The sequence below is a fragment of the Takifugu flavidus genome, chromosome 2, assembly GCF_003711565.1.
Source record: "Takifugu flavidus isolate HTHZ2018 chromosome 2, ASM371156v2, whole genome shotgun sequence".
Classification (NCBI taxonomy): domain Eukaryota; kingdom Metazoa; phylum Chordata; class Actinopteri; order Tetraodontiformes; family Tetraodontidae; genus Takifugu; species Takifugu flavidus.
Window position 1 is genome coordinate 9,409,211 of NC_079521.1, and position 12,565 is coordinate 9,421,775.

General features: G+C 50.2%; 2 protein-coding genes across 7 annotated transcripts in view; one reads left to right on the plus strand and one right to left on the minus strand.

The window, feature by feature from the left end:
* Nucleotides 1-283: 283 nt before the first annotated feature.
* On the plus strand, nt 284-5,899 carry si:ch211-71n6.4 (para-nitrobenzyl esterase). Its single transcript, XM_057023623.1, has 10 exons — nt 284-369; nt 2,008-2,278; nt 2,385-2,805; nt 3,342-3,449; nt 3,672-3,868; nt 4,135-4,334; nt 4,403-4,461; nt 4,862-5,029; nt 5,120-5,347; nt 5,532-5,899. The coding sequence occupies exons 2-10, from the start codon at nt 2,015-2,017 to the stop codon at nt 5,672-5,674; spliced, it is 1,788 nt and encodes a 595-aa protein (XP_056879603.1). The 5' UTR covers nt 284-369; nt 2,008-2,014; the 3' UTR covers nt 5,675-5,899.
* A 596-nt stretch (nt 5,900-6,495) lies between these two features.
* The window catches only part of LOC130519962 (serine/threonine-protein kinase BRSK2-like), a 30,025-nt gene continuing 23,955 nt past the window's right edge, over nt 6,496-12,565 (minus strand). For 2 of the 6 annotated variants that reach the window (XM_057023559.1, XM_057023566.1), the window contains exons 15-20: nt 12,499-12,547; nt 12,264-12,387; nt 10,964-11,144; nt 10,673-10,765; nt 9,376-9,414; nt 6,496-8,633 (exon numbers count right to left, since the gene is read on the minus strand). In XM_057023559.1, coding sequence (XP_056879539.1) covers nt 8,431-8,633; nt 9,376-9,414; nt 10,673-10,765; nt 10,964-11,144; nt 12,264-12,387; nt 12,499-12,547 — 689 coding nt within the window. In that variant the 3' untranslated portion in view covers nt 6,496-8,430. The remainder of the gene's footprint in view (nt 8,634-9,375; nt 9,415-10,672; nt 10,766-10,963; nt 11,145-12,263; nt 12,388-12,498; nt 12,548-12,565) is intronic. The other 4 variants (XM_057023562.1, XM_057023569.1, XM_057023564.1 and 1 more) reach the window with 3 other exon arrangements.

Consider the following 12,565-nt stretch of genomic DNA (forward strand, 5'->3'; position numbering starts at 1 on the left):
CAAAACAAAACAAAAAACCGCAGACTTTAACATTTTTCATTTTATAGGTAAGTTTTAAACAGCAGTTTAAAGTTAGACGATTCAATGTACGCGCGTACACGCATAGACCACGCCCACCAAGACCCTTTTCGGAGCGGATGTTTCTTGCGAGACCCCCGGCCCCGCCCCCGACGAGGCCCCGCCCCCGGCGCAGCCCCGCCCCCGGCGCAGCCCCGCCCCCGCGCAGCCCCGCCCCCGGCGCAGCCCCGCCCCCGGCGCAGCCCCGCCCCCGCGCAGCCCCGCCCCCGGCGCAGCCCCGCCCCTGGCAGCTCAAGACGACATAGTTTGCTGCTATAAACTTCTGCGTGCGCCGCGTCCTGACGCGTCATGGTGAGTAAACAGTGGTTTCTTTGATTTCTATTGGAAATTAAACCATTACTAGCCGACGTTCATGGTGGAAAGAGTGCTCCACAGAGCCTGCGAGCGCGCTCAAACCATAAACTTTAATAAACAACCAGGTCGGCTCGCACTACTATAAAAAAGTGCTCGAACTTCTTTCCGCCTATTGTTCGCTATTCCTCTCCCTCTGTAACAACGGCATGTTCGACCATATTTGGAGCTCATACCGAAAACTTGTCTTCAGAATGCAGTGGGTGTCTATAACTACATAGATACAAAGTTATATAGAATAGCAGTAGGTTGCTTTATGAGAGAACCTTGGCTTAGATCTGTTAAATATCAGAATCTCTAAAAAAAATCTATATTAATATCTGTTCATAATTTCTTCATTTTGCTAACATAAATGTCCCATAAGCTTGGTGGAGGTAATCACCATAACTGGCGACAGAAGCCAGGTACCAGTTTGCACCTTTCGCTCTTGGCCACTGCACAGGGTCATGTGACCAGTCATTTTGTAGCTAACATGATATTTTTGACAACATCGCATCTTCATGTTGCTGTTCCAGTGGACATTAGCTAAAATAATCACTATTTAAAATAATCATTATCACAGCATGTCTGGGGCCCCTGGCATGTGTTAGTATGCTATATTAGCATAAATGTGATAACTATGGAGAGAATTCTGTCCAACTTTGTTAATTCTCAGTGAGCTGAGTAAACTAGCTGATTGCCAGCGCTGTTACTGTGAGGTTTTGAGATACAGATTCAGCTCTTCTAAGCTAAAGTAGCTTATGTGCTAGCTGCACTACTGAACAATATCCTCTTGTCTTTTTTTGCTCTTCCTGTTTTTCATCTTTCCTTTCTCACTGCCAGACAGATGTAACATTTTTTTCATTTTCACTCTCACTTTGTTTACACAAGAAGCACTGGGAGTTCGAGCCAGTGGTGGTGTTGGGGCCCCTTTAGGGAGCTCTGCACTGACCCACCACCGTCGCTGCAAACTTTCCACACTGTCACTGCTCAGGAGTGATTTAGGTTTTGTCAGTCGTAGGAGTCCTACGTGCAGGCACACCTCACCCTGCAGGTACACGACATTGTGCAGGCACACCTCACCCTGCAGGCACACCTCACCGTGCAGGCACACCTCACCCTACAGGCACACCTCACCCTGCAGGCACACCTCACCCTGCAGGCACACCTCACCCTGCAGGCACACCTCACCTGCAGGCACACCTCACCTGCAGGCACACCTCACCCTGCAGGCACACCTCACCCTGCAGGCACACACCTCACCCTGCAGGCACACACCTCACCCTGCAGGCACACCTCACCCTGCAGGCACACACCTCACCCTGCAGGCACACCTCACCCTGCAGGCACACCTCACCCTGCAGGCACACCTCACCCTGCAGGCACACCTCACCCTACAGGCACACCTCACCCTACAGGTACACCTCACCTTGGCTCAGCCTTGGCTTGTTGGAAGCTTCACATATGAAATGACTTTTGGTTGATGACCACGTGTCCATGTGGCATCTGTTGTTGCCATAGAGACATAGAGTGTTTGGGAAGTTGGTTGTTGACGATGATGCATGTTCAGTAATGATGTCCTTCTTTTTCTTGTCTCAGAGACGAGATGAGTGAGGACGCATTCAACGCCCCAGAGAGGGCGGAGTACCGTTACCTGGTGCAGGACGAGGACGAGGACGAGGAGCAGTACGTTCGCCATCGCCACTACGTGAGCCCCCTGCAGGTGCTCTCCAGGCGCTGCATCCTCCTCATCTGCCTCGCCGTCGCCACCCTCCTCTGTCTCGCCGTCTACCTGGGCTACGAGGCCAAGACGCTGCCGCCAGGTATGACCCGCGTGTCAACACAGTGTGGAGACTTCAGAGGACGCCACGTGAGTCCAAACACGCTAATATAGATCAAAACATCACCTCTGATGAACTGGTTACACTGGGACGCTAAAGGACAGTTGCTGCACGACGTATGTGCTGATTTTGCAGAAAGACGGCGCCTACTCCTTTAAAGGGATACCGTACGCCGCTCCACCCGTGGGGCCCCTTCGTTGGGCCCCTCCTGCTGAGCCCGTGTGCAGCAGCGGGGTGAGTGACGCCGGCTGCTTCCGTAGCGCGTGCCCTCAGGTGAGACCGCTGTCAAAGGATGGGAGCGTGATCGGCCAGGAGGACTGTCTGTTCCTCAACGTGTGGACACCCACGCTAAGCCAGGGCGCCAAGCTGCCCGTCATGGTCTGGATCCACGGGGGTTACCTCCTGATGCTGAGTGGAGGGGAGCCGCAGTATTCGCCCACGGAAAAGCTCGCCGCCGACACAAGAATGGTTTATGTCAGCTTCAACTACAGACTGAACGCCTTCGGCTTCATGGCCCTGAAGCTCCTGAGCGAAGGCTCTCCTACCAACACGTCAGGTCAGTCTGTCACGATCGTCACGCCAGCAGGGGGCAGTGTCACCGTCAGGCTTGATCGGGTGACTCCGCTTCAGTTTTAGATGTTACTCGTGTGGATGTTTGCAGCTCCGCCCTCCTGAGCTCGGAGACGCCTTCTTTATCGCGCTCTTCTAATTTTGAGCGACCGTTAGCGGCGACCCAGCGGCGACATTTGGTCACAAACACAATCAGACGGTTCATTACTGACTGTTTGTGCTCCTGTCAGTCAACGTGAGCGTGAGTCTCATGTTTGTTGATCGCTACGTGTCCAGATGAGTCACCTGACTCACGCCCGCCATCCTGGGCCCGACCACGGGCGACCTGGGGGCATCGCGTGATCTAAGGATGGCGTGATGCGCTCTTTTCATCGCCACACTCACGTTCTAATTCAGAGTGCTCCTGACTGCGTGGCCCATTTACGCCCCCCCCATCACTGCCTGAAAAGAGCCACATTTAGTTCGGGCTGCTGAGAAATGGGACACTGGAAACCAACCCCCCCCCACACATTGTCTCCACAGGGAACTACGGCTTCATGGACCAGATCGCAGCTCTGAAGTGGGTCCAGAAGAACATCCACGTGTTTGGAGGCGATCCTGCTAAAGTCACCATATTTGGACACAGTTCAGGTACAGAAATACCAAAGTCCAAACATCAACACAGTTTCTGTTGCCTGTCGGCCACTTTCCTGTTCAGTCATGGAGAAATGAGCTGGAAGCCGTCCACAAAACCACCGGCGTGGTGTTTTGACCTCAATAACGCTAATGTTAGCGACGCTAACACGAGGCTAACATAAGTGAAGCCAAATTTCTTCGATGTTTTGCCTCTTTGACCCGTTTTCACCGGGGAAGGTGGGACTTCGGTGTGGACTCTGATGACATCACCACTGGCGAAGGGTCTGTTCCGTGCGGCGGTGGACATGAGTGGCTCCTACATCCTAAACGCCACTCTGGAGCAGGCGGAGTCCGCCAACCTGGCTTTCCTGAAGAAAACGGGCTGCACAGACGTGACGTGTCTGCGAGGACTGTCGATCAGTCAGATCCTACAGGTACGTTTTCATTAATATCCACGAATCACCGCCAGTTAGCTTAGCTCTACCTGCGCTAGCTTACGTCTGATAGATTCTGTCCAATCACGTCGTGTGACTTCAGAATGTACCAGAGGCACAAAGCTAACAGTAACGTTCATGAACGATGAGCTGTATTAGGCTTCAAAGGTCGTAACACCTCTGGCGTCACATGACCAGGAGAGGGTCGCATCAGTTGAGTGAAACAAAGCCGTTCTAGCCGTACTGACTCCAGTGTTTTGGCCCAGGCCATCCCCTGGGACGAGTACCCGTCCTGGGCAGGCGCTGACCTGACAGACCTCCCCCTCAGAGGACACTTTGTCGGGCCCATCGCGCTGGTGGATGGATACGTGCTGGAAGCTCCACCTTTCGACGTCTGGGAGCAGAAACGAGAGTTTAGCGACGTCCCTTTTGTGGTCGGGACGACCGAGCAGGAGATCGAGTTCAGGTGAGAGCGGGTCTGCTGACCTCCTCGCCGCCACCATCACAGCGTCTCACTGTCTCTTTCCCCTGCAGCCCCCCAGCAGCAAACATTTCCATGTGGACGTGGGAGGACTACAGGTGGTTTGTGACAGGTGAGGCTGGTCGACGGTCGAATAGTGAGGGGGCGGGGCGCTGAGGGCCTGGGGGCGGGGCATGGAAGGGGCGGAGAAGAAATCTGATTCGCCTGATCTGATTCATCGGATTATGAGCATTTTTATCATATCGCAGACCCGTTTTAAAAATTGTATTTTCTGAACTCGTGGCGTGTGGAGTGAAAAAAAGCATTTTTGACTCGTCAAAACTATTTTTTATTGATTTTTGTCACTGATTGGACACGTGCGTCGTCGAGCCGCGTTAACATGGTGGAAACCACCAAAACCAGCGTAGCAACCCACCAACGCGACTGACGGATGATTGAAAGGAGGATTTCTGGATGATTTGAGGAACGATTGCGTAATGAGATGATTCATTGATTTGGTTGATGCCACACAGATAAACTACGGTCGTTCTCTGAGAGCCTCCCGGAGGAGGCGTTGAGGTTGTACCCAAGCTCCGCCCCCTGCCCCACCAGGGACCACTGTCCGGGGCTTTCCTTCGCCACGATGGCGTCTGACATCAGAGTCACGTGTCCCAACAACGATCTGGCGCTGAAGGCTGCAGGTAAACGAAACCGACGGTGACGTTCTGACGTGATCTATCGCAGCCTTTGGCGTGTGAGCGCTCTAAATATGGCGTGGCTCCGCCCTACAGCCGCTCTGGACAGTCCCGTGTATCGCTACCTGGTGACCCACAAGCCGTCCGGCCCCGTCAACGCCACCAGCGACCTCCTGCCGTTCGCCAGCCGTTTCTCCTTCCACAGCCTGGACGTCGTGTCCTTCTTCAGGGGGCTGGAGGTCGTTCTGGGGAGGCCACTGTCCGACGCAGACGAAAAGTTCCAGAGTCTCATCACGCAACACCTGGTCACCTTTGCCACCACAGGTGAGCTCACTTCCTGTTTGAACACCCCGATGTTAACCTGAGGCGTGGGGGCGGGGCTTCATTTTGCTGGGTCGCCTTGTTCAAGGCCACAACCCGTTTTTGTTGCGACGCTTCCGAAATGTTTTGGACCATGTCGGTCGTCGCCCAGGCGTGTGACGCATGCCCCTCCCCTTTTGTCTGACAGGTAAGATGGACAGCAGCTGGCCAGAATACCCATCAGCCACTGCTCTCCTGTCTGACAGGCTGAGGGTCGCCCAGAATTACTCAGCTGATCGCTGTGAGCTGTGGAGGAACAACAGCCTGTTCAGCTACGCCTGGATCAACTGAACCACGGCGCCATGATGTCACAGCCTCCTGTTCCCGTTTTCCCACATGGTTCTGCTTTTATTCCTCATTCTAACCAGAAAAATTCACCTTCACTACGACGGTTTAAAAGTTTGAGTTGCACCGTTTTATGCTGCTTTAATCATTTTACAGTTAAAATGACTAAACCGACACCGGAAGCGGTTAGATTGTAATATAATATAATAAACGTCACCAGTCTGACCACTAGATGGAGCCAGAGTCCAGTTTGTGTCCTTGCGTTCTTGTAATGCTGCACGCCGAGTCCCGACGTCCTCATTCTAGCGGAAGTGGGGACATTTTGGCTGGTCCTCACAAATCCAAAGGGCTGTTTGAGGATTAAGACTTGGTTCTCAAGTTGAGGTGAGAGTTGGGTTGAGGTCAGAGTTAGGTGAGGTACTGTTCCTCACAGGTGAACGGCGCCCTCTACTGGCAGAGCATTCGCACTACAACAACAGTGACAACGATATTTACACAGTTTAACGCACAAATGTAACAAATAAATAAAACTTTTAACCAGATTTTATTTTTCCAATGACCACTGCACAATTCCAGTTCCCGTTCTCTCAATCTCACTGCCTCCTTCGGCATCGTGTGTGAGCTCATAGGGCCTCCACAAACGGGGAAACGTGGACGGTAATCTGGCCAGATTAAACCAAATTAAACAATCAAAGCAAGCCTTTCCATACCTGATTCTGGAGGATCAGACGGGTCAGAGGTGGAACGTGAGTGTGTAAGTGGTGTGAAACAAGCTGATAGGAGAAATCGCACACACACACACACACACACACACACGGACAGAACTGTTAAAAATTATTCAAAAGTTGACAGATTTATTTCCTTTAGCACTGAAGTTGTTCACAGTAACGTCACATGAGGAAAACATCACCGCAGCACCCGTGTTCCGCGCCTGTTCCGTGTTCCGCGCCTGTTCCGTGTGCTCTCGAGTCCTCCAATAGAAACGGAGGAACGCACTGAAATATTGCTAAAGTTTTGTCTCTGCTGAGGACGGATGATCAGAGAGGTTCCTGTGTGAGCGGATGAGTGACGGAGGTTCCTGTGTGAGCGGATGAGTGACGGAGGTTCCTGTGTGAGCGGATGAGTGACGGAGGTTCCTGTGTGAGCGGATGAGTGACGGAGGTTCCTGTGTGAGCGGATGAGTGACGGAGGTTCCTGTGTGAGCGGATGAGTGACGGAGGTTCCTGTGTGAGCGGATGAGTGCTGATGCCTCCACACGTCCCCTGACATCCAAGAATCCACGATCGTGCGACGACGTACGGAGCCGCTGCAGGAAACCGAGTCGGGATGCTCCGGATCTTCACGGATTCCCGAATGTCAGCTGATCACTTCAGATGATCTTCATCTTCCTCCAGATCGACCGTCTTGAGACACTAGTTCAGATTTGGGTTTTTAACTCAAACTCTGGAAGAGCTCGTCTTTCTTCCGCACGAACAAACAGAGGAGGAAAACGTGGGGGGGGGGCGCAGAAGGAGCGGAGAAAAGACAAACTCTGAACATGCAAACAGTAAAAAAGAATAAACTGGTAACAAACTGGAATGTTTGGTCTGAAAGTGGCTACGTCTACATTCTCAAATGATGGGAACCATTTCCCAGAAAGTATTTTACAAAAGTCCCAACTGATTTGTCAAGTGAGCAAATAAATTACAAACAATAATGTTAAATAATACAGTCCAAATGTACAGATTTTGTATAAATAATAAAAGCAAAAGTATAAAAATAGACACAGTAGTTAAATATCAAACCAAATTGAAAATGTGCTGAACCTGATTCACTCAAAAGTGCAAAACGAAGTGTTGTTGTTCTTTTTTTAACGTGAGATTTGGTCACATCATCGAGTCAAGACGCTTCTGGTTAGTTGCTCCTGTCTGGCCTAGCCGCTAACCATTAGCATTGAAATAGTGTGTCAGGTACTAAAAGCTGAAGCATTAGGATATGTTGTTAGCTCTTAGCATAGCAACTGCAGACAACGCTGTCTTTTCCTTCTTTAGTTGGCTTCTTGGCGGTAAATTGACGCAGCTAGCTTACATTTACAGTCTTTATGGGCTGTTAGCATTATCTTCTGATCGCCCGGACGTTTAAATTCTTCGTTTCTGAACGGCTGATGTGACCAAATCTGAACAGGAATAAAAACTCAACATAATCTACGACATAATCACGACTACAGTTTTATACATACAAAAGGTGACTGAACCTGTACAACAGAGTAAAATCGCCGACGCGAATCGCGGCACACGTGGCGGGAACGAAATTGCGCCCGCCAAAATTTAAAAAAACAAACAAACAAAAATACAATCCAGCCGTTTTTATCCTCCGCTTGTCCGTTTCCTGCGTCCTGTTGCCGTGTGCATTCTGTACATGTGGGGGGGGCGTGTGCACAAACATCACTGTCTTAAGGCTTTCTGTACTCACTGAGGTGTGGGGGAGGGGTGGAGGTGGTCACTGATGGCGGTGGGGGGGCGGGGGGGGTCATCAGCCGAGCCCCGACCGTGTTAAAAGTTACTGTGGATGATTCCTGGTGGCAGAGACATCAAACACTGAGCTCGACCCCGAAACGACACGACAGCCAAGCTACATCTGCTACTGACTGGAAAATACTGATCAAAGCATCAAAGCCATTCCCAGTTTAGGAAAGAGTCACGGGGAGGGGGGGGGTTCTGTCTGAGCTAAACGTTAGCATTGACCGTTGCACTCATGCACAGCTAGCAGCGGGCTAGCGCTCCTCACGGCTGCTCCTGTGTCCTGGCGTCACCGGCGCTCTTTGTTTTCTCTTTGCTGCCAGGAGGGCATTTAGAGTCACTGGGGGCATGCTTGGCAGGGGAGGAGCTAGGCGTGACAGGGGCACCGGGGGGGTGAGACGCTTGGAGGGTCTTGTCGTCTGAAAAAAGCTGTTTAATTACGTCAAAGAAGTTACTCAACGGGCTGCCTACACAGACGGGAAGAAAAGAAAAGAGACAAAACAGATGAATATGAAGTTAACGACAGGAAGAGGCGTCAATGGAGGGATGAGTGAGGGGGGGGGCATTCAGGGGGAGGAGTCAAACATTAGCTTCAAATACGGAGGACGATCCGAGACACATGCCAACGATCCGAACGTTTTCTCCTGAACATTATTTCTGTGATTCTAATCAGAGAACGACAGAAATAGGATGGAGACCAAGTCATAAAATCTGATTTTGACGTGAATAAAATGTGGAGAAACGACAGGAAACATGAAGAGTTTTCCCAAGCGGTCCCAATCCTCCTCTCTGGGTTTGTCTGGCTGGTTTGAAGAGCTAACAGGAGCGCTGGGAGCTCAATTAGCATTAGCTTTAGCATCCATGCTAACTGGAGAGACGAGCCGATTTCCAAGTTTCAGCTTCGTGATTAAATCGATTTGGCAGATTTTCAGAATTTCTCCTATAAAAACTCTTCAGCCCTCGTTAGAAGCTTCAGTCACAAAATACGCAGCACCTGATCGACCAATCAGCTCCCTGACCACCGCCATCTTACCGCCGACCAGATTATCTGATTAAAGATCCATAATCTGAACAGTTGAGGAAAACACACACACACTCACACACACACACACACACACACATGCCCACTGGTGTTAGTGCAGGGACTGTTAGTGAGGTGTCTCCAGGTGTGTTTCTATGGTAACGGTAAAGCTCCAGGTCTCATCTTACCACGTTTGGATGATTTAGAAGCTGAACGCTGAGGAACATCTGAGAGCAGAGGACACCAGCGTCATCATCACCTTCATCATCGTCACCTTCGTCATAACTATCTCACCATGGACAACATTAACCACTCTCAGGACACCACATCACCATTATCACCTTCATCATCATCATCAGTTGGAGCTGCAGGACTGTTGTTTTTGTTCGAGCCTTTAAACGTTATTTTTGTCCTGTCAATCAATCAATCAATCTTTATTTATATAGCATCAGCAACAGTGGCAGGAAAAACTCCCCTTTACCAGGAAGAAACCTTGAGCAGGACCAGGCTCATGTAGGGGGACCCTCCTGATGTTCACACTGGAGGACCTCTGACCTTCATCCTGCACCAGTCCCCCCTAAATAGTGCACTAAGTAGGGTCTACGTCACTTTGTGGAGGAGTCCATGTCCTTATATTGGGCACTCATGTATCCCATCATGCATTGTAAATAGTAGGAGATACTATTTTTATGGCCGCAGTAGAACAAGAAACAAATGAGCAGGGAGCGTTTTATATTATAACACATAAATTTAACTCATTTTATCGTAATCAAATTACTCGACTGGCTCCGGAGTCGATCTGGATGTGAGGTCATCAGAGAGGTCATCAGAGAATCATGTGACCTGCTGTGAGCCAAGATCAGTGAACGAGGAGTTCAGACACCGCCGTGGTAATAACAACATTAAGAGCAGCAGTAATAACAACAGTAATAGGGATCAAACATGCAGGTGACGACATCCTGAACATTCTGCATGCTTTATCACTGGTTCTGAGGCTGCTCCCAGCATGCATCTGGGTCTGAAGCGGATGACAGGAAGTGGCGTGACATGGGCACAGTTACAGATGTGGCTGCCGCTGATAACCCGGCTCAGACATGCTGCGAATGTGCTGTAGTTACCAGGATTCACCACCGGGGGGAGCCATGATCTCGGAAATGACCACAAAAGAGGAAGTTGTTCACAGGCACGAGGACAACCAGAGAACAGTCACTTTCTTTTCTTCCACATTTTGATTTCATCTCTTTATAGGCAGCCCAAACTGTCCAATCCCGTGCGACCAAGGTTTGTGTCATTTTAACCGGATCGCGGGCGTGTGGTCGGGTCACGTGTGCGGACTCTGACCACGAGTTTCACCCGTGTGCATGTGTAGGATCATGCATGTCAAGCTGTGTGCTGGGGTGGGCGTGGCTGTGCTGAGGTGGGCCAGCAGGTAGAGGGAGGTTGATCTGGTGGAGGGAGACAGGAAAGGGGCGGAGTTTCACTTACCAGATAACTGCGGCTGGATGGCGGGCTGGTCGCCGCTGCTCAGCAGCTGCGCCTGGATGGTCTCCACCACACGCTTGAAGCGTCTGCTGGGACCTGACGGGATGAAGATTATTCCAGAGAAACTTCAGACTAAAGATCAAGTCCTAGTGGCAGCAAATGGTATTACAACAAACCTGGACCCATTTAATTCATTTCAGCGTTAAAAAGTGCAACCAGAGAGGAGCCACTTATGTAGCCTGATCTGTTAGCGCCCTCTTAGGCTAATGGAGGTGGGTGGAGTTAATTGATCACCTGACAAAAGGGTGAAGGTCACTGAGTAGATGCCGTTGTCCTTGGTGGCGCCGCCACTCTCCGTGTAGGTGATGTCCACCTGGAACTTGACTGGTTTCTGGAACACCGCGGGACCGGCGCTTGATTTGTACTCGGCCCTGAAGCTGGTCTGAGAGATGACGCTGTGGCTCAGACTGGGGATCTGGGAGAGAGGCGGAGTCACACCCAGGACACGGAGAAGCTCCAGTTAGCCTTTAGCAAACGACTTCATGCTAAAAAGGCCCTTTTCCACTAAACAGTATCGGCTCTACACGCTACAGTTCATGAGGGTCCCGGTGGTTTCTCACTGCACCAGGGTACATCTTCGACGTGGGCGGGGCTTAAACACAAGGGGGTGGGCAACTAGAGCACGCCATCAAAGGAATAAGTAACATAAAAGATGCTTAAAGTAACAACACGCTCTAATCGTCTATCTAGTTTCCAACAACTCCGTAGCCAACCCAGAGCGTTTGATGAGACCACTTCCCGTCCTTTTTGTTCGTCCCACTTCAGGCCTTGATGGTCCGATGGTCATCTTTGGTGTTTTTATCCTCTCTCAATGCACCATGAAGCCCACCAGGTCACGCTTGGCACCCCAGCTGGGTAGGTAACTTATTTTCCGGACTATAGGTCGCACTTTTTTTCATAGTTTTTCAGGGGGTGCGACTAAATAAATACCGTATTACAGAATTTTCACGTGTTCATTATTTTCACACTGACAACCACAAGAGGGCGCTCTAGGCGTGTACTGAGGAACGAGTTCCTTTAGCGACGCAGAAGAAGAAGCGGTGCTTCGTCTAGAGTTAGACTGGATTGTTTGGTAAACTTGTTCGATGTTCTTTATGCTATAGTCATCTGAATCACTGTTAATATGTTACGTTAACAAAGCAGACACATACTCATTTCACATAGCTGAATTTGTTACATTAGCATACCGTAGCCCTATTGCTAATCCATGCTAATGGATGCTAATTGCCTTTCAAGATGAAATGTATGTTCTTGGTCTCGGATTTTATCAAATAAATTTTCCCCCCAAATGCGACTTATAGTCCAGTGCGACTTATATATATATTTTTCTTTTTTATTATGCACTTTTTGGCTAGTGTGACTTAAACTCCGGAGCGACATATAGTCCAGAAAATACGGTACTAAAAATAGCACCTACTCAGCTCGGGTACCTTTAGTGGAGAAGACAAATCATGTTGAGCCGAGTAGGTAATAGTGGAAAATGGGCTTAAGTGTGATGAATGGCGGCGATGGCGGCGCGGAAGAGGAAGCTTACGGAGAGGAAGGCGTGGACGATGTCTGCCTTGATGGAGCTCAGGGGTTTGTCTCTGATGACGATGAAGATCTGCTCCTCCTTCTCGAGGTTGATGAAATTTCCAAACCACGACTTCTTGGCCAGTCTGGGGGAGGGGCAAGATGGTCACATGACACAGGTCACATGACGGTTTCACGAAGTGAAAATGAGTAAAAATGAGAAATGGATTTAGAATGTGTGTTTGTGTGTGTCTCACTCTGGAGACGAGTCTGGAGTTAAGCTGGACATGTCCTCCTGGGTTGGAACTGCCGGAATAAAGGAGG

Coding starts and splice junctions, on each gene's coding strand:
- si:ch211-71n6.4 (XM_057023623.1), top strand. CDS start 2,015: ATGAGTGAGGACGCATTCAACGCCCCAGAGAGGGCGGAGTACCGTTAC. Junction 2,279..2,384: donor GAGACTTCAGAGGACGCCAC/GTGAGTCCAAAC, acceptor CTGATTTTGCAG/AAAGACGGCGCCTACTCCTT. Junction 2,806..3,341: donor CTCTCCTACCAACACGTCAG/GTCAGTCTGTCA, acceptor TTGTCTCCACAG/GGAACTACGGCTTCATGGAC.